Source organism: Mus musculus, chromosome 9, assembly GCF_000001635.26.
Source record: "Mus musculus strain C57BL/6J chromosome 9, GRCm38.p6 C57BL/6J".
NCBI lineage: Eukaryota > Metazoa > Chordata > Mammalia > Rodentia > Muridae > Mus > Mus musculus.
In genome coordinates this window covers 121812369-121839740 of record NC_000075.6, presented here as the reverse complement: position 1 = coordinate 121839740, position 27372 = coordinate 121812369, and the positions used below count along the sequence as shown (strand labels likewise).

At 51.7% G+C, this 27372-nt stretch overlaps 1 protein-coding gene across 9 annotated transcripts in view; it reads left to right on the top strand.

Moving 5' to 3' along the window:
* The first annotated feature begins 225 nt into the window (after positions 1-225).
* Ccdc13 (coiled-coil domain containing 13) overlaps positions 226-27372 on the top strand; it is a 41892-nt gene continuing 14745 nt past the window's right edge. For 4 of the 9 annotated variants that reach the window (XR_379845.2, XR_379844.2, XM_006511905.3 and 1 more), the window contains exons 1-10: positions 226-330; positions 5788-6014; positions 8716-8864; positions 12366-12508; positions 14684-14773; positions 18965-19081; positions 20142-20246; positions 22987-23148; positions 25395-25571; positions 26249-26455. Coding sequence is in view for 7 of the 9 variants with exons in the window: in XM_006511905.3 (XP_006511968.1) it covers positions 5794-6014; positions 8716-8864; positions 12366-12508; positions 14684-14773; positions 18965-19081; positions 20142-20246; positions 22987-23148; positions 25395-25571; positions 26249-26455 (1371 nt within the window). In the remaining 2 variants the exon portion in view is untranslated. Of the gene's footprint in view, positions 1919-5387; positions 5681-5787; positions 6015-8715; positions 8865-12365; positions 12509-14683; positions 14774-18964; positions 19082-20141; positions 20247-22986; positions 23149-25394; positions 25572-26248; positions 26456-26729; positions 26900-27372 lie in introns of those variants that run through there. The other 5 variants (XM_030243930.1, XM_011242926.2, XM_006511904.3 and 2 more) reach the window with 5 other exon arrangements.

Genomic DNA, 27372 nt, shown 5'->3' with positions numbered 1-27372 from the left:
TTTGAGGCCAGTCTGGACTGTATGATACCCTACCTTTAAAAACAAAAACAAACAGACCCCCCAAATCCTTAAATAAAATACACTCCGGAAGAGTGGAGGCTTCGTAGGCACTTTGCATTCTCATGTCCAGCTGGTGTGTGCAGTTCTGTGGGTCTTCCCGGACCCCTCAGCACGCTCAGCTCAGACCTTTAGAGGCTCTCTCGGCCCCCGTAGACGCGCGCGACCGTGCTGGTTTCCCTGGTGACGGTTGCCAAGGCAGCACATGCCGGCGTCGGGAAGGGCGGAGGAAGTGCCCGCGGCCCTTAAGACAGACCCCGAAGCGCAGCCGCGGTAAGTGGAGGAAGGCTGAGTAGAGCGGGAGTCAAGCGAGGATCGAACCGGAGCGGATCAGGAAAAAGAACCGGGGGCTGAGCGGGGAAACTGAACCGGGAGCCGAGCGGAGCGGGAAACCGAACTAGGAACCAAGAGTGGAGCCGAGAGCGGGGAACCGAACCGGGAGCCGAGCGAGGACCGAGCCAGGGACAGAGCGGGAAACCAAACAAGGGGCCAAGTGGGGACCGGAACCGTGGCGAGAGTGAGGAACCGAATCGGAAGCCTAGAGTGGAGCCGGGAGAGGGGGATCGAACTGGGGGCCGAGCAGCGAGAAGCCAAGACTGGGAAACCAAACCATAGACCCTGCGAATGGCCTCTCCTTGGGGCCGGGCTGTTCCCACCCCTCCCTGGGCAGACTCGTGTTTTCCGCGCGAGGAGGGTTCGTGAGGCAGAGGAACGACCCAGCGACCTGCGTGGGCATGACTAGAAAGCAGGTCTTCTGCAGCTGCCACTCAGCACGTGGCTGCTGCCCTGACTTGACCCTCATTCTGGCTTGTAAAAACATACAGGATGGGGAGGTGGGATGGGCTGCGTGGGTGAGCTAGAAAGTGGCAGGCTGGTGAGAAGTGATGGGTGCTCAAGGCCCCATCCACCGTCCTGCGCACAGCTTTTCTCTTCCTTGGTCTTTTGAGTAGGGTTTCACTCTGTAGCCTGGGATGGCCTTAAAACTCACTAGAAGACCCATGCTGGTCCCAAATTGGTAATCATACTCACATTTGAAGCAGGACGGGACTGCATACCAACATCTTGTCTTAAAGAGAAAACAAAAGTTGTAAGCAATTAGGGTTATCTGTGGTTTTAAGGTAGTTTGTTGGTTACAAAGTATAGTTGTCTAAAAAAAAGGCCAAATTCTTTCATGTTTTTTTTATAAATATTCATTAAGCACCTACTGTGTCCTGTTGTAGCATGGCCATGAACAAAGTGGATGAAAATAATGATCCTGGTAGGCGTGTTGGTACATAGCCAGCATTTGAGAGACCAACACAGGAGCATTGCCAAGAGTTTGAGGCAAGCCTGGTCTACACAGCAAGTGCCAGGTCATCCGGCCAGCCCTTGCAGGACCCTGTCTCAAACAGCTAAAAATAAAGTTAAAGTGTGTGTCCTCTGGTAGTGTACGTACTAGTGGGAGGAAGCACAGTTGGTATGTAACGTGTGCTACAGGTCAGGAGCAAAGGTGAATGACCTGGGCAGGGAGATGGTGTTCTGTGAGTACAAGCAAGGGTTGGGACAGTTCATACTCACTAGCAAGTTGACTGGATTTAGAGCCATCTAGGAAACACTCCTCTGTGTGTGTGCACGAGTGCATGAGGGTGTCTCCAGAGAGGTTTAGCTGAGAAAAGAAGACCCGCCATCCCACGGAGCCCCAGACTGAAAGCAGGAGTGGAGCCTTCATCTGTCCGTGCTTCCCCACAGTGGACCCCCTGCAGCCGTCCACTTGTGGGTGCTGTCCTTCCCCAACATGGTGAGCTGTATCCTCCAAGACTGTGAGCCAACTAAGTCACCTTGAGTTGCTTTGGTCACACGTTTGCCCACAGCAATGGGAAAGGTAACTCATATACAGTGGGGACAGGGGCAGCGCTTGTCAGGAGCTCAGGGGAGTCATCCCAGTGGAAACCCATTGAATCCAGAGATGTCCAGGAGGCAACCAGAGAACACACGGAGACAAGAACTTAGAAGGAGCAGTCAGAGTGCAAGCTGTGAGCCCAAGGCACCCCTAGTGCTGACGCGGGAGGGGAGGGGCCCTGGCTTTGTGCTGAGGAGAGCATGTTGGACAGTGTCAGGGCCAAGTGTGTGAAGAACAAACAGGCTGTGGTATGGGGTGAGGCAGGAGCAGAGAGAGACATGAGTTATAAACTATGGTAATAGCCCATTGGGTGACGGTCGTTGGTCTAGGGGTTAGGTAGGTGTGTCCAGACTCCTGATGGTCTGTAGGACCAAAGGCCAAGAGCTAGTCGGTTGTGTCGGCCATGTTCTCATCTTCCCCTCAGAGCATGTTCACTACATCTGTGTGGTCAGGGCCTGTCTTCCCTGACAGACCGAGATCCACGTGGAAGAACAGATCTGTGTGCACTGCCTGTATGAGGTTAGCATCTGCTCAGTCAACCTCAGACCCTCTGTTCCCAGGAGTAAATGAGTCTGGGCCGACCGCCTGCTGTGCTGCTCTCCCAGGTGCCCCGCCCGAGCTGCTGTGGTTTCCTTACTGTTCCTGAATGGCAGCTCTCCACCAACACGGAGTCCTCCATCCCACACTGAGGCTCTGAGCAAGGGGCAGTATGTCTCAGTCAGCAGATGAGCTGAGGCTAGGCAGGGCGTAGGTGTCAGTCAATGAGGGCCCTGCGCTCTCACAGCGACTCCACTGTGCCAAAGACACTAGTTTCCCACACACGATACAGTGCTTGGCACACATTCTCACACTTAACTGCCCCATCCTCCCTGGGAAGGCCATAATTATTATCCTCCATCCTTGTACGACTGTTGCTGGGTGTCTTTGGGGTCATATTGGGCATGGGAGGGGAAGTTTTATGAGAACTTGATGTTGGCTCTGGGCCTGGGGGCCTGGCAAGATCCAATGCTTGGGCCATGGTGCCTTTGGGCTTGGACCTCTGCGTTTGCACAGGGGCTTCAAGCTCACGGCTGTGCTTCTGAGAAGCGTGTTCTGTCTGCCAGTACAGGCCAGACCGCAAGTTGGGTAAGGAGCTCCAGGGGCAGCCGGGGCCTGCCTCATCCTAAGCATCATCAGTAGCTCACCAACATCTTATCTCACTGCTGTGTGCCAGGCCCTGCTGCGAGCCTTGGGGGTGGGAGGAGGACGGGAGGGGCAGTGAGCAGCACCTGTGTGGACCTCATGGTTGGTGGGACGGAGGGAGACAGTCAGTAAGCCTGCGTACAAGAATATACAAAGACACGAAATGCTCTCAAGGCAGATGACATGGCGCGGGGGGGGGGGGTGTTGGATCTGTCTTCTCTGCTACAGGAGCATGCGAGATAGGCCTGGTGCTAAAGGGTTAGCTGAAGGCAGGTGGACAGGTTGGTCACTCAGGGAGCCAAGCAGTGAGCGTAAATGTCCTGAGGCGTTTGTGAGCCTGGGAGTATACTGAGGGGAGCAATACAGAGACAGACTCGAGGACAATTATAAAAATTAAAATGTATGGTTATTGGATGATGAGTGCTCATTTTTCTGGTTTCAGTAGGGTGGGGACTGGCCGTGGAGTATGAGAGTGGGGGCCGCGGTGGAGTGTTAGTGTCTAGCTGATAGTGGTGGTCTAACTGAGAGATCATGCTGTCAGAAAGTGGCTGTGATGTGGGGGACGATGGACTGAAGAAGCTGTACAGGGATTGATGTGTGGGCCAGGACACAATTGTGCAGGACATGCTGAACATGTCCTGGACCCCTACATGAGTGACAACAGGCCAGTGAAACAGGAGAAAGGACCAGGTGAATTGTTCAATGTGACACATGTTTCTGACTACTGGTAGGCAAGCGTCCAGGGCAGAGGGAAGCAGGAGCAGAGACTTGGCAGGCATGAGTGGGCCTAGGTACAGCAATGGCCGCCGAGATTCTGATGGGAACTGAGAGGAGGCTGGAACAGATGGCCCCTTGTCTCAAGCTCCTCCTTTGAAACTGAGTGTGAGATCTCCGAGGGGATAATAGACAGAGGTGGCTTGGCTGGTGTGCTGTGTCTCAGGGGAAATGATTGCTACAGACGGGTCCCTGTTCGGGCGCCATTCTGCCATGGACCAGGCTCAGTGGGCCCTCCTCAATCTGTGCAAATCAGAGTCTCGGACAGATGGGCATAGAGTCAGTGAGAATTGGGGGGTGACAAACAGACAGGACACAGGGAGTGTGCTGGATCTGAATGTAATTTGTCAATTCGAGCATCAAACTTTTTATACAGAAGAAAATAGGGAAGTTAGGTGACACATCGGCAAGGTACAATAAGGTTACCGGATGCTTAATGACTCTTAAACGAAACAAAGGAAATGCTAACGCAAAGACTGGCAGGAAATGGTCAATAAAACAACTGAGACAAAGTCAGCTCTATCTAAGGTCAGCTATAGTCTTAAAAGCCAGTTGTGAGGTCTTTACACTTCTAGGGCAAGGGCTTTCACACCCAAGTCATGCTTCTAATTAGGGAGTTCCACTCTAGCTAACCTTCTCATGAATAATGCAATACTCTAGTTCCTCCTTAAACCACAGCCCAATCTACTTCCTAAACCAATGTAAATTCCTGTATATGGGAGTGACTTGGCTTTTATTCTAAGTGATAGTGTGGGGGGACTTTCTACTAATAAGTAATGTAGTCTGCCATACATAACTATAATAAGAATTCTAAACTTACTTTGCTAAGCTTGCCCTGAGATTTCTAACTATGTAGTAGATAGTAATGCCTGATTTCTTTCACTATCTCTCTTACAATACTAAAGGCAATTCTGAATGTCACTGAATAGGCAACATTCTTACTGAATTCCAAGCCCAGGGTCGGCTCAAGGACTATCTAGAGCATTGGTGAAGGCCAGGAAGCAAAGTTCAATTTTGCTTAGGTATTTGGCAAGTCATTGCTTGGAGGCACCTATAACAAAACAATACTGAAAAGAAGCACACAGATCCATTCGCAAGGACAAAATTGGAGCATACGTGCTATGGGATGCCACAGTTCCAGGACACTAAGTTTTCATGAAACTCTTCACCTCGGGACTGTTTCCCGGTTTCTAAACCTGTCAAGCAAGTCACTACTGGAGTGGATGTAGCAAATGATGTTTTCCTTACATCATCATAAGCTCTTTCCTTGCCTGTGGGAAGGAAGGACAGATGGACAAGGAGGCATATGTCAGAAGCACTTGATTCCAAAGGGCTTTAGGTCTAAACCAGTACTTTGGGGCTTGTCTTCTGGGTGAATGGGTGACCTCAAAGTATGGTAGGGACATTTGCTGAGCTGTCTGTTCATGTGTTTTAATATGTGTAAATTATACCTCAAATAAACTGTATTTACTTATTTTTGGTTTTTGACACACAGCGCTCTGTAGCCCAGGCTGGCCTTTAATGCCTGGTTCTCCTGTTGAGATCCAAAGTCTGGGACTGTTCGTATGTGCCACTCACCCAGCTCTAGCCCCCAACTGTGAAGAAGAAATGATGGCTGGAGCCTATGTCCAGAGACTGGGATCTAGCTGGTCTGGAGTTGAGCTCAGACATCCTCAGCTTTGACAGCTCCCGGGAGATGCTAATGTGCAGCCAGAGTTGAAAGCTGCTGACAGAAGGGCTACTCCTGCTGCCACCTGCAGTCAGGGAGTCTGCTCTGCCCCGCTTTAGGTGAGGGTGTCCGAGTGCGAGCAAGCGCCTTCTTAGATTCACTGTTGGACATGTGCTAGTCACGTGCTAGTCAGTCGTACAGTCAGCTCTGGCTTCTCTGTTCTCAGGGCAAGATGGCGGCTGATGAGAGCTCGGCAGATACTCTGCGACTCCAGTTCAAGGCCATGCAGGAGCTACAGCACCGAAGGTTACAGAAGCAGATGGAGAAAAAGAGGGAGAAAGAGCTGAGCTGTCAAAGCAAAGCTGACAACCAGGAAGGGTTCATGGTGATCCCGGATGGCCTCAGCCTCCTCGACACAGAGGAGCAGAACCTAAAAAACATATTTGAGAAGAGGTAAGGACCCTTCGGCCACACTGCAGGCAGGTGGAGAGGGCAGGGGTGCAGTGGACACAGTGCAGGCAGGTGGAGAGGACAGGGGTGCAGTGGACACAGTGGATGCAGGTAGAGAGGGCAGGGGTGTAGTGAACTCTCTGCAGGCAGGTAGAGAGGGTAGGGATGCAATGGACACAGTGCAGGCAGGTGGAGAGGGCAGGGATGCAGTGGACACAGTGGATGCAGGTGGAGAGGGCAGGGGTGCAGTGGACACAGTGGATGCAGGTGGAGAGGGCAGGGGTGCAGTGGATGCCGTGCAGGCAGGTAGGTGGAGAAGCAGGTGGAGACAGCTGGTTCTCCTGGGCAGGTGTTTGGAAGTTCAGAGTAAGTTTGACACAGATGTCTGAGGCCTCTTGTAGCTGACAGAGCTGTGCTTTCTGGGCGAGCACTGCTAGGCTGTGTATTTAAAGGCAGACAGAGAGACTGTAAGTGCATCAAGCCATGGTTAGTCCAGCTTCTCTCTCACTTTGCTTAGACCTGTGCTTCTAAGGACTGGGGTGGACTTGATAGTTTGTAGATCCTTTGGGTTCTTTCACCTCTGCCAGCACTGGCCGCCCCCCACACACACACCCGGAGAGATATTAGCACATAAATGTCACCCTGTTCTGAAGCTCTGCAGATTTCTTTAGTCATTAGTGTGAAAGTTGGAGATATCCAAAATGTTCTCAGTGCTCTGGACCTGACAGTTGTAGGGCTATAGGGGTCCCGAGTCCGCTCTGCCACAGGACTTGAGCTGCTTGGGAAGGTGGGATGTGGGAAATTTTTACTGCGCTTACCTCACATGGGTTCTGAGTGGGTGTTGGGCTGTGGGAGGCTGCGGGACACAGCTCTGGGGTTAGGGGGTGCAGTCTGAGATTCCAAGGAAAGCCGGAGCTGGCTTGGGGGTTCCCAGGCCTACAGGGAGACCTGGGCCATCTGATTCTCAGGCTCTTGGGCACCCAGGCACCGCTGGAAACCACAGAAGAGCTGAGAACAGAGTGGGGACCTGCGGGCTGGATCTAGCCCCGGGATGAGGGAAAGTGGGGGAGAGCTCCAGCTGGGTCCCACGGGGAAGAGAGTCCTTGGTCTGTTCGGTGGGTGGTTTGGCTTGGGCTTGATGGAGGCCGTGGCTAGGAGTGCTGAAAGGCCTTCTGTGGGAGACTAGATGGCCAGCTCTTTAGGTGAAGGCCTGCTCCATTGCTCCCCACGGCGGCTCTTGATGAAAAGAGGCAGTCCATGGTTTTAAGGCATTTTTTGTCATGACGGAAAGTGGATGAGTAAAAACCATACCCCAGTTCTCAGGGTGGGCCTGAGGTAAGATACCTTTTGCAAGGAGGAGTGTCTGGGAAAGGGTATTTATTGGCTAAGCCTCCAGGCCTTTAGGTACCTCATTAAAATGGAGATCTGTCTTGAGGCTGTGTGACCACAAGTCACTCACATCTTCTACCTGTAGAGGGGCTTGGGGTATTGTCGTTACATGACTGATGGCCACAGATCTATGGAGGGCTGCGGCCTGGTGTCAGGAGCCTGGCAAAACGCCTGCCGTCCCTCAGGGTCACTGGGGTTTCCAGCCTGTGCTCGACCAGGAACCAGGCTGCCTTTCATGGTTCTACAGTGCCACAGGAGCACGCAGACCTGTGTAGGCTGCCGCAGTACCTTGTGATAGCCTTGTCCCAAAGACCACAGCCATTGATGAGTTGTCTCTTTGCTTTTGATCTTGCCCAGAATATTTTTGCTGGATTCAAACTCATTTTTTTATGGTTTCTTGGTTTTCCAAATGACCTATTGTAAAATGCCAATGGGGGGGGGGAGCTTTCTCAATAATTAAAAAGTCCTATGGCTCTTAAATTTTTACCTCAGCTTGATCCAGACCTATCTATAGTGGGCCTGGCCCCAAACCATAGACAGTGGAGCTGACCTTTGGTGGAGTGACGTCAGGCACAGCAGCGCTCACAGTGGCCCTCACCTACAATCCCTGTCTTTCATAAAGTGCTTGCTTAGCTGTTTCCAGGGCCTGCTCTGGGCTGTGTCATCTGCCCCTCCCATCACTCTGGGCATGGTCTCATGCCTTTGTAAAGACAGGAACAGCAGATCCTTGGCTATCTGACAAGCCAGTCTAACATAGTTGGTGTTTTCACACAGGCACATACATTCATACACACATGCACACACACAGACATGTTATCCTGCAAGGGTATATAGAAATTCTAAGTCTTAATTAAAAATTGAGGCTGGTGTCCAGGTTTTATGTGAACTTGGCTTCTAGGCTAGTGAGTCACCCTGTCTCAAAGAAGGTAGATGGCATGTCTGAGCATAACCTCCACAGTGTTCTCTCAGCTCCACACGCATGCACATGTGCATGTCTGCATACATGTGCATCTGCACACACACAAACACACTCGTACACATGGACACACACACATGAGGATTTTTATATAACCCATATGAAGAAATAAGCAACGCTACCTGAGTCTTCTTACATAGCACATCCACACTTAATCACCCAGCTCTGAGAACAGTATGTTTAAATCTCCTCTCTTCTCTCATAGTGTTGGTCTTATTTTGTACAGACAACTTCTTAGTGCCCCCTAGTGGCCAACTCTGATACTACAGGTGTAAGCCAGCTGCAGAGGCCTGGGCACTGTTGCCTGTGAGGAGCAGTCGGTCCACCTTTCCCTTGCAGGGTGTTGGAAGATGAAATCCAGCATCTTCGCAGTGAGCTCCGGGAGACAGTCGATGAGAATGGGCGACTATATAAGCTGCTGAAGGAGAGGGACTTTGAGATCAAACACCTCAAGAAGAAAATAGAAGAGGACAGATTCGCCTTCACAGGTAACTCAAGCGTGGCTTGGAGTCCAGGTGGGTGGGCCCAGTTGTCCTGTAAGAGAACAGTGCCGGGTCAGGTGTGCTCACAGTAGTCGATGGGGTCTCTCTCTCCTTGGTACTTGGCTTACATGCTACACACACCTGCTGTTTGCTGCAGATGGAACGTAGGCTCCTCTATGAAAGGTTTCTACAACCCAAACACCCTCGACAGATGCCACCCTCAGCAGCCCTGTAGGTCTGGGCTGCACTTTAACTCTGGTGGAGAACTTAGCACCAGAGGTGGGAGAAGGACTCTGATTCTGCAGGTCTTCACAAGGGGTAACCTTGGCCCTGTGAGTGTGGGCTAGGCACAGGCTCTGCAGTGATGCCTCTGACCCAGCATGTAAATTGGTGGGGACTGTGCCTCTGATGGCATAGTGCTCCTGTGGACCACAGCAAACCTCCCAGGTGAGTATAAACAGAGAGCCAGTGCCATCCACCAGGGGGAGCAGTGGGACTGCCCTGCTCTTTCCAGAGCCCCTCCCTCCCTTCTCCCTAAACAGGTTTGGCAAAAGTCCCATCAGGAGGACTTGAGCATCCCAAAGGCCCCCAGTAGCTGGATGCACCTCTTCCTTCTGTTCTTTGGCTTTTCCTATCTAAAACAGAAAATACAGGAAGACGAGGCTTTGGGTTGTGGGGATAGACACTCAGCTTTGCTCCCTGCTGCTCAGGGGCATGGTTGGGGGTGGGGTGTGTTGGTTAAGCCAGGGCTCCAGGGAGGGGGGGGGAGGGGGATCCATCCCCACCAACAGGAAGGGTGGGTGGGCAGGGCTTGGGGTGGTTCCTCCTCCCCAGCCTGTACTGTTGCTTCACCTCTTCCATCTGCCAACGCACACACATGTGCACACATATGTACACACACCTGTGCTTTTCCTGGGGCTGCTTTGCTCTGCTCCCCATGCTGAAACTTGGTCTGCTGGTCCTCGCTTTCTGAGTATTTTCCCTGTCCCCCTCCCCTCCCTCCCTTCATTTCTCCCCTCCCCTTCTCTTCCCTCACATCTGTCGCTCAGGCTGTTCTAGAACTTGGGATCCTTCCTCAGCTTCCAGCTCACCACCAGGCACAGCTCCATCTCTTGCTTAATTCACACTAAGCATGGCATATACTCCAGTTACAATTAGTTACTCTTTCTCCACTTGCTGAGGGCTGCAGGAACTTTAGCACCATCTAGGTCCCTTTGTGTCCTGCTTATGTATTACAGTTTTGTGGGTTTATTAATTTTTTTCCAGATAATATCTCATATAGCACGGGGCATACTCTGTTTTTCTGTGTAGCTAAATCAAGCCTTGAATTCTTGATCCTTTTGTGTCTAACTTCCTAGTATGGGGAGTGCAGCTTGCACCACACACAGCTTTTAAGTGTAGTATGCCATCTGGAAGTGTAGCTGTCTGGAAGAGTTCAGGGTGAACGCTGAGCTCTGCTCTTAGCTGCTCTGTGTGCTGTAAGGACTGTTGTCAGGTGCTGGCCTGTCTGCTCGCCTACTCTTCTGACCTGTTTATTCCCAGGGCTGCCGCTTCAGGACTGAGGCTGTCGGGGGAAGGGCTGGGAAAGGCAGGGAAAGGGTGCTGTCACTGGGTCCTCCCGCTCCCAGGGCTTCCTTGGACAGTCTTCTGCTGGCTAATTGTGGATTTTTGTTGCTTTTGAGTCCTAAGAGGAAATTAGTCCCAGGAAGACCGTCTCTAGGCCACTCACATTTCCTTTACGAGTGTTAGTGTTTTTTTTTCCTAGAAACCACCTATTGCATACATTGATCTGAGGAGTGTGCTCCATGACAACATGGAGCAGGGTGTTCACACCACAACTGACCCTGAAACTCAGCTCAAATGGAGTTTCTTTACCTGCTGGAGCGCTTCCCTGTGTGCTTGTCTCTTTCCGTGGTCTGAGGCTTAGAGGGAAGTGACGTTTATTTTGTTCTTCCAGACAGGATTTCTCTGTGTAGCCCAGGCTATCCTTGAACTCACTTGTAGACCAGGCTGGCCTCCAACTCAGAGATCTGCCTGCCTCTGCCACCTGAGAGCTGGGACTAAAGGTGTGTGCCACCACCATTTGGCAGGGAAGTTGGCAGGGAAGTGACTTCTAGTTGTGTCCTGACCGAGCTCCCGCTGATCCTGGGCGCAGCGCAGAGAGGCCAGGCTACAAGAGCTCTTGCTGCTCACCAGGTAGCCCCAGCTGGCACTCATCCTCCTGCACACACCTCCTCCCCACGCCCACCCCAGCTTCTCGGGGCTGCCTCCTATGTTGAGAGCCCCTTCCCAGCACTCTGCCTCTTGGCTGGATCCCTCCCTTTTATTAACTTAGGCCACTGTTCACACTTCCTCTTCTCTCAGAGGCCCCTCCCTGGCCATCCCTGTCTAAAATGTCATCACCTACCACAGGCACCCCTCTTCATTCCGAGCACACGTTCCTCCCACATAGTACACACTTAGTTCTGTTTATTGTCTGTTGGGACTGCTGGAGGATGCGCTCTCCATTCCTACCGAATCACTTCCACTGAATGAATCTGCTTGTCTTGGTCATGTGTTACCACAGCTCAGTGTAACTCCCAACCACGTGGATCTCAGCAATATTGAGCGCTAAGAATTTATTCATGGGGTCTAGGGAGCTAGTACCCTGGCCTTGCAAACATAAAGACCTGAGTTTGATCCCAAGTATCATGTTTTTGAAAACACATTGCACTTGTAGTGCCGTGCTGGGGAAGCAGGTGGGGCTGGGGCTCCCTGGCCAGCCAGTATAGCTTCTGCTCTAGGCCAGTGAGAGGCTGGGTCTCAAAACCAAAAGGGTGGACAGCACCCTAAGGTTGACTCTGATTTCCCTACACACCTGAACCTATGTGCATGTATGCACACATACAGCATACAGTGTACACACACATAAAACACACATCAGCATGTGCATGTGCACACACAAATAGCATACAATGTATGCACATATAAAGCATGCATCGTTATGTGTGCACACATACAGCACACAATGTGCACACACATCTGTACCTTCTTTGGGGTTTGGCTAGGGTGCCACAACTTTGTTCCATGTGTTCCTCTTTAGGAACCAGCCAGCTGACCTTGGCTAGAGATATCTTGTAAGATGGCATAAGCAAGAAACCAGTTGGACTGTCTCCCTGCACACTCTCTACCAGCCAAAGCTGGTATCGGGCAGATACAGAAAGGTCAGGGGCTATGCCCTGCTCACTGAGGTTCATAGCTCACTCTCTGTGCAGTTAAGATCCTGGTATCTGATTATTTTTCCAGGTCTTAGTGATGTAGCCCAGGCTGAGCTCCCTGTGTAGCTGAGAATGGCTTTGGACTTCCAATCCCCCTGCCTCTGGCTCCTGACTTGGGATTACAGGCATTGCGCCCAGCTGCCTTCCGATCTTATAGTTTGCCTGCAACCTGCTGATGCTCTGAACAGCTGTGCAGATTTGAGGTGCAGGTTGTGTTTTTAAATGGACCTTGCGATTTCTTTCATTTTAGGGGCGTCTGGGATGGCTGGAGATCTAGTTGCCACCAAAATTGTTGAACTGTCCAAAAAGAACCGGGGGCTGATGGCCGAGTCAGAGAGCGCAAAGGTCAGGATAAAGCAGCTGACCAATCGCATCCAGGAGCTGGAACACCAAGTAAGGGCCTGGGCTGCTCTTCCTGGGGAGTGAACTCCAGAGAGAGGCCACACTTGGAGGTCTTGGGTCCTTATGGAGGTCACAGGGCACAGCTGTTTGGAGTGAGATGCCTGGTGTCTGCCACATGCAAAGAGAGGAAGTATGTCAGGCAGCTAGGGGACACTGGCCATTGAGAAGAAGCCTGGCATGGTCTGGCTAAGGGCGATGAACACGGAGTTTCACTGTGAGATCTGCATCTGTTCGCATGCCCCACACCTGTCTTGGTTCCCCATCCAAGTGGACAGCGTTGGCCCTGCTGCCAGGCTGCCTGGGAATTGAGAGATGTTGTGTTTAACTGTGTAGGACAGAGCCTAGCATGTAGAAAGCCCTAGATAAATGTGCTCAGCCTTCTCCCAGAAACCCCCGTTCAACTGAAGCCACATCCAGAAGCAGTGACATGATGAGTTCTGTCTCCCCCATTTCGCTGTCCCTTCCTCCCACCTAGCCACAGACCTGTCTGCTCCAGCAGGGCACAGCCCCATGGTTCTGGTTCCTGAAGAGTTGGAATGGCTCCTCAGACTGGAGCCTCTGTAGCCTTTTCTGAGTGCAAAGTCTATTTTCGAGTCTCTGCATGATCCACCCTGGTCCTCAGAGCTGGCACTAAGGAAGAGTTTATTCATTCTGCGATGTGTTTCTGGAGAGTTGGCTCATGTTCTGAGCCACTCACTGGAGGGAATAGAGTAGGCATGGGTGGTTCCACTCCTGGGAGATGGTGCTGTGTGGGAGTGTGGCACAGCACAGCCAGGGCAAAGGAAAAGGAGCGACACCTTGACAGGCAACAGTGGCAGGAGCTGCTTGAAGGGGCTTTCCCAGCAGGCCCAGCCAGAGGCTGTGGGAACAACATCCACTCAAAGGGCCTTGAGACCCATAGTGCCAAATGGGCAGAAAGTACAAGAGACCAGTATGGCCAAAGCCTATATAGGATGATGTCAGGGATGTGAGAGGGGAGGCCATGCCCCAAATCAGATTGACCACCATGTATGAAGAACAATTGAAAAGTCACTAAAGGGTAGCTGCCTACAGCAGGTTCTGTCACAAGGCTGTGCCCATGTGGTAGCCACCCTCTGTCTCACCTGAAACCCAAAGTCTTTGGTTCCTTTATTCTCTGCCTTCTGGGCTGAGAGTGTCTTAATTTGAGTTTTATTGCTGTGAAGAGATGTCCTGACCATGGCAACTCCTATAAAGGGAAACGTTAACTGGGGCTGACTTATAGTTCTGAGGCTTAGTCTGTTATCATTGTGGTGGTTTGAACAGGAATGGTATCCAAAGAGTTGTGTGTGAATGCCTGGCCATAGAGAGTGGCTCTATTAAGTGTGGCCTTGTTGGAGGAGGTGTGTGTGTCACTGTGGAGGCGGGCTTTGAGATCACAGATGCTCAAGCTATGTCCAGTGTGGTATGGTCTCCTGCTGCTGCCTGCGTATCAAGCCGTAGAACTCTCAGGTCCTTCTCCAGCACCATGTCTGCCTGCATGTCACTATACTTCTTGCCAAGACAATAATGGAATGCCAGTCTAGGGGCCTGTGTGTGCCAACAATGTACAGGCACATTTACCAAGTGAATCAATAGCCAGCCCCAGTGAAATGTTTTCCTTTGTAAGAGTTGCCATGGTCATGGGGTCTCTTCACAGCGATAGAATCCTAACTAAGACAATTGTCATAGCAGGAAGCATGGCGGCACGCAGGCAGGCATGGTGCTGTAGAGGAAGTTCTGAGTTCTACAACTGGATTCACAGACAACAGGAAGAGAGAGAGTGACATCAGGCCTGGCTTGAGCTTCGGAAACCTCAGAGCTCACCCCCAGTGACACACAAGAGTGCACCTCCCAATGGTGCCATTTCCTAAGAGTCTATGGGGCCATTTTCATTCAAACTACCCTAGAAAGTATGACTGAACTGTGGTCATTTATTAAGGTCTTAACAGATCTTTGGGCTGCCCTTCCTAGGAAATAGGGTTGATTACCAGGCAAACCTCTCCTGTCACAAGTAGCTTGGAAAGGAGCATTCCTTAGTGTTCCACATGTGAGCAAGAACTCAGACACTAGGACAGGTGGCCCACACATCCAGCAGCACTGGGTGCTTCGGCTGGCTGTGCAGCTGCTGAGCAGAACCAAGTCTTAGTGCCGCGTTTGCTTTTCCAGCTGCAGATGGCGTCAGCCAAGCCACCATCCAAGGGGGCCACTGATGCAGGGGCTAAGCCACTGAAGACCCAGACGGGAGACAGAGCTTTGGTATGTGTTCTCCTTTATGCTGCGTCTGTGAGGTAGCCATGACCTGGGCCTCCCCTTCCCCAGTGTGCTCTCAGATACTCTGCCACAGTTCCCAGCCAAGGGCTCTTCTCTGCCATTGTAGCCTTAGAGCAGTCCCAAGCAACAGATCCGGTCTATGTCTTTTGCCCAGAATGCCTGGCAGGGGCCAAGGAAGGCCCAGATCTAAGCCACTTTGCATGGGGGTCAGGGGACTATACAGCTATAGCCTCTAAGCCCTGGGAACACAGACCAGGAGGAAAGGATGGTCCACTTAGATGCCTGCTCCCAGGCTGATCCGCTCTGCAGTAGTCTCTTTACAGGGTGACAGCTACTACTCCTTGCTTTGCAGACAGACAGGCTTGCTCCTGGTTGCCCAGAACAATTCTGTTCTTTTCCCTTCAGTGTGTGTGTATATGTGTGTGTGTGTGTGTATGTGTGTGTGTGTGTGTGTGTGTATGTGTGTGTGTATGTGTGTGTGTGTATGTGTGTGTGTATATGTGTGTGTGTGTGTGTGTGTGTGTGTGTGTGTGTACACATACATGTGAGGTGTGCACCTGCACATTCATACATGGAGAAGCCAGAGGACAATCTCATGGGTCATCAGGAACGTCATCCACTCCTTTGAGACAGGGTCTCTCTTTGGTCCCAAGCTCAGTACTCAGTACAGGCTGGCTGGTTGAGCTATTTAGCCGGATTAGACTGGATCTTCTGTCCCTGCCCAGCATTGGCATTACAAGCTCTTGGCATCATGCCAGCTGTTTACATGGTACTAAGACTGAATTCAGACCCTCACACTTGCAGTGTAGTGATACAGCTGTCTCCCGGCCTCCTGAGAGCGCAGTGGCCCCGAGCAGCACTGCAGCCTTACAGATCTGTGCCTCGGACCTTGTTTTGTAGCTAGTGAACATGCCACAGATGTCGGCAATGTGAATGTGGCTTTATGAGAGGAAGGTAAGCAGCCATAGATGGGTTGCCAGGGATGTAGAGCCCAAGTCATGTTAAATCTCACCTGTCTGCAGAGTGTCCCAGCATCCACATCAGGGTTTTCTCAAGAAGCCAGACCAACTGTGACAGGTGGCCAAGCCCTGGAACCCCCAGCTCAGTGCCCCTCCTGCTCCATGTTGCCTCTGGCCCATGCCTTAGGATCAGGCCACTGCTTGCTGCTCTTAACAGGAATTTAGTCCTGGGTGTGCAGTGATGGGCCTCTTGGGATGCAGGAATGGGTGTATGAACCAGTCTTCTTGCTAGGGAGGCAGCCACAGTGCTCTTAGTAGGCAGTGTTTTTCATGGCCCTTCCTGGCGAGGAATACTGCCAAGATGTCCTTGATTTATCTGGACCAGTGAGATCCCTTGACTTGAGTTACCCTGGGTGAGAAACTGTTGGGTCCCTTGTTAGCCTGATAGAATTATCTGCCTTGCCACACGGGGATTCATAACTTTGGGTCCATAGAGGGTTCTAAGAGGAAAAGGACTAGCCATGTACAGGAGGGTGTGATGGGCCTTTAGAAATGGGCTAGCCTGAACTGGCAACAGGAGCTCACCCTGCATCTGAGAAGCTGGAGTAGGAGCTATCCTTGTACTACGCTCTGGTGAAGTAGGTGGTGAAGGCCTGCCAAGAGGAACAGTACCTTCAAGGCATAGAGGCTGGGGAGCTGGAACATTGTGCACAGTTGGCTCACCTGGGTGTCAGCTGCTTAGCATTTGGTTTGAGCCCAGAGCTCACAGGCAGGAAAAGGACATGAGCCAACATAAATCAGGGATGGGGGGGGGGTGGTTTCCTGGGTCACTGGAACAGGAATCTCAGATGCATTCTGTAACCAGCTACAAGAGCAGGGATCTCTAATAGAAGAGTGTGCCAGGCTACAGTTCTCATCTTAGCCAGACCAGGTCCTTTCCCTGGTATATACTGCTCAAGGACACGACCAAACCACGTCTGCAACACTGGACCCTGAGGGGCAGCTGCACTCTAGAGGTCTGGCCCCAGTCTCCTCTGAAGCACATTCTAGAGTGCAGGGAAGGCAAGAGGCTTCAGAAGGCTGTGCTATGAGCAGTCAACAATGCCTGTTCCCAGGGCTCTGTAGCTGTCCTTCAAAGGAAACAGCCTGCAGTGGGAGCCAGGCTGGCACATAGCCCCACCTCCCCAAAGCCTGTGTGGTGGCTGGGACAGAGGGTGGGCCAGCTGCTAGGCCTCTCCAGAATGCCATATGGCGTTAGTCACTGTCACCCACCCACCCAAGTCCCTTGCCCCGCCCCAGAGCCTGCCCTAGGCAGTGCCCTTGGCACTCCTCCCGTTGAGTGCCTCTGCGGGCAGATGCGGAGCTGAGGCTGGGAGAGAGCATCAGAGCCTGGCTCCGGGCCACAGTGGCACAGGGGTGACAGGGGGCTAACATGTCCTACAGTGTCCTAAACAGGGCTACCAGGGCTCTCAGTCTCATGACAGGAGGCTCTGAGCGTCAGCAGAGGGCTTCTTAGTCCAGGGTAGATTTAAAGCTACACATAAGCAGAGAGAAGACAGGTGCCTAGCAGAAAAGGGTAGCAGGCAGCCACATGGGCAGAACTCAGAAAATGCGTAGTTTTTCAAAGATCTATTTGCGTTTTTCAGAATTCTCCATTCTGTTAATATTGTTTACATTGATTTTTGACTTTTATCCTGCCAGTGGTATTAAGTGCACCCAGACTTCTGAACCCCATGTCCGGGCCTAGTTTCTATGACTACTGCTTTATAGTAGGCTGTTCCAAGTTCCATGAACTTCCTGGACTTGGTCTGATGGACCTCTCTTTCACACTAGCATTTACAGGAGTTTCTGATTGTTCCACTAAAAAACACCCAAAAGATTCAAAAGCCCCCGTTATGACCACCCTATTCCCAAAAAGTCCAGGCCCCTGGTCCACTGGGGCAGGAACAGAGGTCTTAGCAAGGCCTGATGGGTATTTAGCTTGCTAACCAACCTCTCTGTTGCCGTGACAATCTATGGCACCATTGGCAGCAGAAGCTGAGCTTGGGAGACTTGGCCAAGACAAGGGTTCTAATCCCATTGAACCATCCCAACCCCATGCATTCCAGGGCAGCTCTGCTCTTTTCTAGACTCGATTTTTGTTGCAGATGGAAGGAGCTTGAATAGTTTGATCATGGAGGTCCCAGGAATATCTAAGACAGAGAGACAGGTAGTATAATAATCCAGCATTTGCCTTAAACATATCATCACCATCGTCACCATCATTAAAACAGCGTCTCTCTGTGTGGCCCTTGCTGGCCTGGAACTCACTCTGCAGACTAGGCTGGCCTTGAATTCATAGAGATCTGCCTGCCCTTGGCTCCCAAAGGCCACCACACCCAGCTCAGATGATTTTTTTTTTAAAGATTTATTTATACGAGTACACTGTAACTATCTTCAGACACTCTGGAAGAGGGCATCTGATTCCATTACAGATGGTTTTGAGCCACCATGTGGTTGCTAGGAATTGAACTAAGGACCTCTGGAAGAGCGGCCAGTGCTCTTAACCGCTGAGCAATCTCTCCAGCCCAGCTTAGATATGTTTTAAAGAGAGAAGACACAAGCAGACCCTGAGTCCCAGCATGCATCTTTCGAGTGAGATGGGACACTTAAGGACTGGACCAGGGCCTTATTTCCATCCAAGCAAACACACAGCGCCCACCTCTGTTAGCAGAGTCACAGCCTGTGCTGACAACCCCAAATCCAGAAGACGAGGCTCAGATTTGGGGAATCATGGTGTGCCTGCTGAACTAGTGTGGTTTTCTGCAGGTGGAAAGAGGATGCTCTTAGCACGAGCCTGTCTCTGGGCACAGCACAGAGTGGCCATGCCCAAGGAGTGTCTGGGAGATGTGGCACCTGCTGCCTCCTCTAGATGCCCCAGCTGTGGCCATGCATGTGGCCACACATGTATGTGCGACACAGAGAGCAAAGAGCTCAGCCCTGAGATTGGGCTGTGCTGATTCAGTCCATGCTTTGTCCTATACTAGCCAGGTAGCCAGGCCCCGAAGACTTAGCTCCACCCACCTCTGCTTTGCATCTCAAGTAGCTGGGGATTCTGAGAACTCCAGCCCTTGTCAGTGCCTGGAGCATACATAGAGAAATAGTAATAGATAAATGACTGATTGTCATTAATATTTAGGCCACGAGTGACCGCTTCCTCCCTGTCCTTCCCAACCAGCTGGAGACCCCAGAGGTGAAAGCTCTGCAGGACAGGCTGGCAGCCACCAACCTGAAGATGAGTGACCTGCGCAACCAGATCCAGTCTGCAAAGCAGGAGCTCCGTGTGGCCCAGAAGGTCTTCTACACTCAGGGTGTGGGACTTCTTGTGTGACCAGGGTTGGTCCCAGGAAAATCCCGATGACCCACTGGCTTCTTTTCCAAAGCAGGGCTGCTTAGTCCTGCTTGTGCTGGGTCAGTCCTGTCTGGGGTATGGGGTGGCCGGCTTCCTGGAAGGGCTGCCCACTACCCTGAGATGCCCACTACCTGCCTATGAACTGAGGAGATTAGCTCTGCCAAGCAGAGAGAGGACTGGGAGCCTTCTCTGTACCTCCCCCAGTGGCTGCCCTGTGCCCTGGTAGACCCAGTGAGCTGCCTTACCTGTGACTCAAAGGCTGCCTGGCCCACCTGCTGCCTTGCACCTGTGACCTGCAGCACAGGAACAAACAGGGAATTTGTGCACTGAAGGCCCCTTCCCAAGGAAAGTGCTCGGTGCCAGGGTTTTGGATTAACATAGTGAATTTGGCATCTGCCTTCTTTGCTGGAACCACTCAGACTGGCCAAGAATTACAAAACAGTGTTCTATTGTGGAAACAAGGGCCAGAGACTTGTCCTGCTGGATAGGGATCAGCTTGGTGACATACGGAGGGTATTATTTCATCCTCAAAACCTTGAGGTAGGCCTAGCTTCATACAGCTTTGGTGGCCACAGTGTCAGGTCTTCCTGAAGCACGGCAGCCTCAGTTGACTTCTCTGTACTTACAAGAGTCACTTGGCAGAGGCCAGCCCCTGTGGTGTGCAGCACGCCTCCTGAGCCCTCCAGAATTCTGTGATCCCAGGCGAGTCATGCAAGGAGGCAGGCACTGGTGGCTGAATGTGCAGGGAGCAGGGGGCCCTCGGGGCAAGAACAGTGTTGGAGTGTCCCAGAGAAGGGCTGGCCCGATGGGCTCACTACCTCCCAGGCAGAGCAGATCTGGACCTTTAACAGCTGAGCTTTGAGGTAGGAGGGAGGTCATGCAGATAAAGCCATCAGGACCATCAGGAACTCCACCCCAGAACTGCCTGGGAGCCATGCAGTGAGGGCTAGAAGGGCTGGGTAGCCTCTCCCCTGCCCACACTGAGCGCCTTGCTTTGTTTCAGGTTCTGGCCAATGAAGTTGGGGAAGATGTAAACATCCAGCAGCTGCTGGCCTCACCTGGGACCTGGCGGGGAAGGGCTCAACAAATTCTAGTGCTGCAGAGCAGGGTGAGTGGGCTCCTCCTGGACCCCGGAGCACACGGCACTGGCGCAGGCCTGTGGCTCCCACACCATGCCCTTGCAGAGTGAAGGGGTTTTCATTTGTTTATTGCCTGCATACGCACTTACATAACACTTTGCACATGCCCAGTCCTGGCTCTTAACCAGCCCCACAGCCTTGGGTTTCATTTCTGTCTCTGCAGGCATGCTTGCCTGAGTTCGTTTAAGTTTGCGTGACTGCTGTAATGCTTTTTCCAGTTTCATACCAGAAGCTTTTTGTTAGCCAGTAAAACAGCCTGGTCTGCCTCTTTATTTTCTAAGTATTTTGGCACACACCACAGGTAGTTAAGAGAAGCAGTTCCAGAGCTGACTGGCTTGAGTTCAAACCCTAGAGATCTCCTCACCACCTGTGGACTGGCACGCAAATTACTCTCTGTGCCTCAGTCTCTGCATCTGTGTAATGGGGATAACAACACTTGTGCCTCCCTAACCCCGAATCCTTGGTCTGTTGGCAAGATTGATTGTGTTGGCATGTGTAGGGGTGGGTTCCTCAGCAGGGAGCCATCCTGAAGAGAGCACTAGACAGGTTAGCCGAGATTTACTACCCTACTCCCACCTCCACCCTCATTTTGCCTTTAGAGTGAGAAGCTTCCAGAAGCTTCCTCGAGCATGCCACCTGCATCCCCTGGGATCAAGTCTACACCCTCCTGGGTGCCTTTTAAATTAGGGTTATCCATGAAATCCTTGAAGCCAGCGTGAAGGGAAACAACATCCCCCAAAGCTTTGGGACCCTAGAGATGTGAGCTCAAGTCTCCTCACCGTTGCTCTGGTGAAGCTGTGTGAATGACTTACCTCCTTCCGTACCACCTTGAACACGCCTGATCTCATCTGATTCTTGACAGTGGTGTAAAAGAAACACATACTAGAGAAAAGGCTGCCACTATCATGTGGCACAGCTGTGGGGAGGCATAAAACCAGAGCCTACCTCTCACCCTGAGAAGTATCAGCTCAAAAGGCATCGGAGGCCTCAGTGTTAGGCCCACAGCCTGGCGATGCTCTAGGAACAGAACACGGCCCTCTGAATAGGGACACAGGGCAAGAACTGATAGGATGGCATTAAACGGAAAGGATTAGGGAACAAAATGCCCAGCAGAGTGATGAGAACCTGCTGTGTGGGCAGCCTTTGCCACCTGTAGCTCTGAAGATTGATAATCAGAATATATAAAGAACTCCAAAACCTTAGCAAAAGAACAAACAACTCAAATTTTAAATACACAATTATTTCCACATACACTTCTGAAAAGAAGAAATACAAATGGTTACGGAATGTATATATGTGTGTGCATGTGTGAAGAGGCCAGAGTAGACATGAGGCAGTGTCTCCTACACCCAGAGCTTCAGGCCTCCCCTGTCTCTGTGTCTCAAGCTCTGGGGTTACAGGCAGGCCGCCTGTTAATAGTCAACATCCTTAGCCATTAGGGTAAGGATACACTAAGATTTCCTCTCTTCGAGCCACTGCTTTATGAACATCGTGTCTCGGTGAGGATATAGGATGTAGGGACAGAGGAATGGCTGGGACCTAGCATGGTGTGGCCACTGTGGAGATGAGTATGGGGATCTTGAGAAAACTGAAGGCAGAGCTTCCATATGACCCAGCTCTACCACCCCTGGATATACACTGAGAGGAGACTGGGTCAGCGCAGAGGATCCCAGAGATACCTGTCCACTATGTGGTCTCAGCCTGGGTGCCCATCAGTACGTAAAGTACAGACGCTGTTGGCACACGGTGGAAGAGAGATGTGTATATGAACAGTGGTATTTTAGCCATAAATAAATAAAAAAACAAAAGTATGGTATTTTCGGGAAAATGAATAGGGCATGGGCATCATTGTTTTAAGTAAAACAAGCCACACTCAAAAAAGACAAATATTTCATGTTTTTTTTTCTTATAGAGGATTTTTTTTAATTGACATGAAAGAGACAGACAAGAAGAAGAAGAAAACCAGGGGAGGGAAAGAGAGTGGGTGTGGTTCACACGAGGTTCCAGATGTGAGGAAGCACCACAGAGAAACCAGACCCCTATGTGTGCAATCACTATGAGAATATTTATAATAAAAAAGAAACATTTCTTTTTTAAAAATCACCGCCGGGCAGTGGTGGCACACGTCTTTAATCCCAGCACTCAGGAGGCAGAAGCAGGTAGATTTCTGAGTTCCAGGCCCACCTGGTCTACAGAGTGAGTTCCAGGACAGCCAGGGCTACACAGAGAAACCCTGTCTCGAAAAAACAAAAAACAAAAAACAAACAAACAAACAAAAAAACCCCAACAACAATTAAAAATTCACCAATGGCTTTTGTTAAAATACAGCTTCCAGACCCTTCCTGCTCCCCGTCCCTTGTTTTGGGGGCATGCAGGCTCGGGATGGGGGAGGTGGTTGGGTGCCGAGTCTTTAGGGCATCACTGTACCTTCAGGCGGGCCCATTTTCCTGGGAGGGGATTAACAGTGGGTACAAGGAGCCTGGCTGGGCACAGTCAGGAGGAAGGATTCTCGCTGACCCAGAATCATCTCTTCTAAACAAGCCCCTTAGATGGTTTCTCCATTTGCCTAAGATCTTCCTAGCCTGTGCCCATCCTGTGCCCACCCTGGAGGGGTGGCTCCATCTTTAGCCCAGTACAGTCTTCCATGGCACCTAGGTGGCAGGACCAATGGATGTAGACTGGTGAGACAGCCAGCTTTCCTGCCCTTAGGTCCGAGATCTTGAGAAGCAACTGGGACAGCGTCAGAACAAGCCTGCAGGTTCATCGAGCTCTGAGGTGCCTCTCAGTTCAGACTCAAGGAAGATGACAGCACAGGAGAAAAACCTACTGAGGATCCGCAGCCTGGAGAGGGACAAGCAGGAGAGCTGGGAGGTGAGGCAGGCCCGGCCCACAGGGATGGGAGACTCACACGGGGGCCTTGGGCCTCACTTCTTGTCAACCAGTTTGAGCTGCCTGGGTGGGACCCCACCACCATTCAGTGAATGCTAGGTGGTCCAACTATGGCAGTTTGAGAGGAGCTATATGTAAACCTTCCTGTAAAGAAAATATGTTGGCCAGGTGTGGTGGTGCACGCCTTTAATCCCAGCCCTTGGGAGGCAGAGGCAGGCAAATTTCTGAGTTCGAGGCCAGCCTGGTCTACAGAGTGAGTTCCAGGACAGCCAGGGCTATACAGAGAAACCCTGTCTTGAAAACCAAAAAAAAAAAAAAGTTGTCCCTGTTGTGATAAAACACAAGATAAAACTAACTTGAGGAAGGAAAGGTTGGTCTAGCTCACTGTTTGAGGGGAACCCATCCTGTCAGGGTGGGAAAGTGTGGTGGGAATGGGATCCTGAGAAAGATGAATGCCAGTGTGTGGTGGCTCCATTTTCCCCCTCTTTATTCAGTTTGGTACCTAGCCAGTGAGCTGTGCTAGCCCATGAGCATGGGTGTCTTCTCATCTGGAGATGCCCCAGTGGGGTGCCCAGGAGTGTGTCTTCTAGGTGACTCCAAATTCAGACACCTTGACAGTGATGGTGAACCCTCACACTGGATCACACTCCCAATCGTGGAATAGGGTGAAGCCTAAAGAAAGTGCCCCAAGGCTGTGAAGGGGAGGAGGGGTAGTGCTTCAGGTGTGCCTCTCAGGTGTGCCTCACTGCCGACTGGGAGTCAGTGGGAGCTGTCTCTGGCCCTCAGCACCTGACACAGGCTTCCAACAGTGAGGCCTTCCATACCTGCCCACTGGGAGACTTCATCTGTAAGTGTGTCTGCCAAGCTCCAGGCCAGGGGTGTCAGGAGCCTCCCTGTGGCCGCCTCCAGCCTCCTGCACCTTGTATACCAGCCCAGTCACCAAGGTGCTTTAACTGTGAAGAGACATGGTCATCCGATCTTAGGACAAGTAATGTGGTTTGGGGGAGAAGGAAGTGGGGAGATGTGAGAAGCAGAGATATGACCAAGGATGAACACTAAGGTAGGGAACTAACAAGAGCAGGCTGGGATAACTGAGATGGAAGGACGGACGGACGGACAGGAAAGGGAGGTGTGGGAAAACTGAAGGCTCCACGCTGAGCATGAGAAGGTGATAGGATGGAATGTCTGAGTCAGTGTCTGGTCTGTTGCTCCGCCCTTGCCTCTGTCAGCCTCTCTTGACCTCTAGCCCACAAGGAACTTTGCTCTTCTCAGCAGCTCCCGAGTGCCCTCAGTTGTCACCTTTTTAGGAAGTCCTCCTCAGACTATATTCTGTTGTGTCCCCTCCCCTACATCACAGTAAGCAGCAGTCTGTCTCTCTGCTTTACCCAAGCATGTCACAATCCCAGACACATAGTAGGCCCACAGGAAATATAAGACTGAAGAAAGGAATGAGAGGCTCTGAAAATGTATGCAGCATATGAGCTTGTAGCTTACCGTGGTTAGAGCCAGGTGCACAGTGCAGAAGGGATCTGCATCCCCACACAGTGGGGGTGTCACAGAAGCCTGCTGGCTGTGCTTACCGAGTGGTCCCTCACCGAGTGGGTTTAATTGGGAAGAGGCCAGTTGTCAGCCCCCAACAGCACTATGTTTCTATTAGAAACAATAAATAAAACACAAGTTAGGTGGACACGAGCCATTTAGGTTAAAAAATGGGGTTTGATGGACAGTGCAGCTAGTTCTGGTTATGTGCTGTGTGTGTGTGTGCTCTGTGTGTGTGTGTGTGTGTATGTATGTGTGTGTGTATGTGTGCATGTGTGTGTGTGTGTGTATGTGCATATGTGTGTATGTGTGTGTGTGTGCATGCGTAGGGGCCAGAAGACACTTGCAGGAGTCATTTTCTGCTCCTGTGTAGGTCAAGCTCAGGTCTTTATCTGCTGAGCCATCTTGCCAGTCCTGATGTTCATGTCATAAAGCATGAGGGATGCTATGTTGCCAACCCATCCCATCCCATCCTGTCCCGTCCCTCCCTGTGCCATAAAGCTGTCTACCAAGTGCCTGTCAGAAAAGCGGAGAGCTGAGTCTGCATGAGTCAGGGCCCTGGCTCCATCGCTACCTCCTGTGCCCCTCAACAACTGCTCCCCCAGCCCTGAGTCTCCCCAGAGAGAGGGACCCAGGGTGGCCTGGGCTATGAACATAGGCTGGCCCTCAGCTTTCATTTTCTAATACAGAAACTGGCCAGCGAGCGGGACACCCTCCAGACAGAGCTGGAGGAGCTGAGAAAGAAGTTCGAGGGCATGAGGTCTCGCAACAAGGTGCTGTCCAGCGAGGTGAAGACCCTCAGGAGCCAGATGACAACCCTGGTGGAGAAGGGCAGGCATGACGATGAGCTGATTGATGCCCTTATGGTATGCAGGGGCGGGAGAGCCGAGCCACCCCAGACATGCTTCCTATACAGACGCCCTGAGTGCCTGAGGGAGATGGCTATGACCCTGGTCCCGGTGACACTGGGATCCCCCAAGGAGATGTGGGTGAGAGAGGGTGTACCTCTGGGGAGCAAGCAGACTGCAGGGCAGGCCTGCCTCTGTGGACACTCACTGATGGTTCAGGTGTGATGAGCTTCCATGTTCTCCTGAGGTGAAAACAGCTGCCTTCTCCTGCCCCCAAGTCACGCTGTCCGTCCCTTTTGCCCCAAAGCAGGAAGCCTCTGTTCTTAGAGTCTCTCTGGGGACATGTTCAAGGGACTGGGCCTCAAGTTAGGTGCTGGCAGACTCCTTGTGAGACGGCCTGGATCCTAGTTCAGGCCTAGGCACCCACCACCCACTGAGTTCCTTCTGGTACCTGAAGAGCACCTTTTCGCATGATGGCCCAGGGAGGAATCTGAGACCAGAAGGGATCAGAGATGAGCCTTGCATCCTTTGGGGAAGGTGTTCCTGGCTCTCAGAGGGATAGCTAGTGTCTCCTGCTAAAGTCTTCTTGGGCTAGGCAAAGTTGCATGGCTCCAGGGAAAAGTCAACTGTCCCTGTCCTTCCCTGCCCTAAGTAGCCCAAACCTACTTCTAACTGCCCTCTGGCTTGGCCCTCAGGACCAGCTAAAGCAGCTGCAGGACATTCTGAGCAGCCTGAGTGTGCAGGAGGAATCGAGACGCACATCACAGCAGCACCTGGACCAGAAGGTCAACAGTGAGGCCCAACGAAGCAGCAGCCTTGTGGCCCAGCTGCGGGCCATGGTGGCTGATCGTGAAGCCAAGGTGCGGCAGCTGGAGCTGGAGATTGGGCAACTCAGTGTCCAGGTGAGCTGGGTGCCCCCAGGCCAGTGTGTCTGCCCACACAGCACTCCCACTCTCCACAGTCACTTCAGCTCTGGTCACTGCATCGTCCCGGCCCCATGTGGATCAGCTGCCTCCAGCAGCCTTCCTTCTAATCTGCACATACTTTCCTTCCTGAAACACAAGCCCATCTGCGGCCATCACTGATCTTGTCTAGAACACCAACCTGATCATGTCCTTGCTCAGCTTAGAAGCCACCTGGCTTTCTGTCACCCTTCTTGTCACCCTGTCCTGTCAGCTTTACCAAGATCAAGAGGATCCAGACTCCTACCAGCTCACCCTTTCCCATCTGCAGCTGTGGCCCTCATCTTGGTGATCCAATGCGGTAGCTGTGGCTCCAGCCATTGTGGTCACATTGCAGTCAGTAGGATGGCCACACTTTCTTTTATTAAAACATTTAAAAGCTTTGACAATGTCATACATGTATACATGGTATCTGGGTCATTTTCATACCCCCTTTTACCCAGTCCTACCTCTCCCACCCTCCTAATCCCTCTTTGATCCCCTCTGACTCCTCCTTCCTCACGGGTTCTCCTCTTGCTTCCATGTCTTGTGTGTGAGTGTGAGTGTGTGTGTGTGTGAGTGTGTGTGTGTGTGTGTGTGTGTGTGACCGAGTTTAATTAGAGTTGTGTTAGCATGCCAATGGGTTAGTAACTGGAGCATGGGCAACTCAGCAGTTGGGTGCACCATGAAGAAAGTGGGTGCCCCTCAGCACCCATTGGCTGTCAGGAGTTCCTCAGAGGGGTGTAGTCTTATGAGCCCCTCCCCTCCCCATACTGGAATGTTAACAGGCCCCACTTTTCTGTGGGCCTTGTCTAGGGAGCCATCGATGCTAAGACTACATATGCACAACAGTCATGCCATGTCTAAGAGACAGTGTT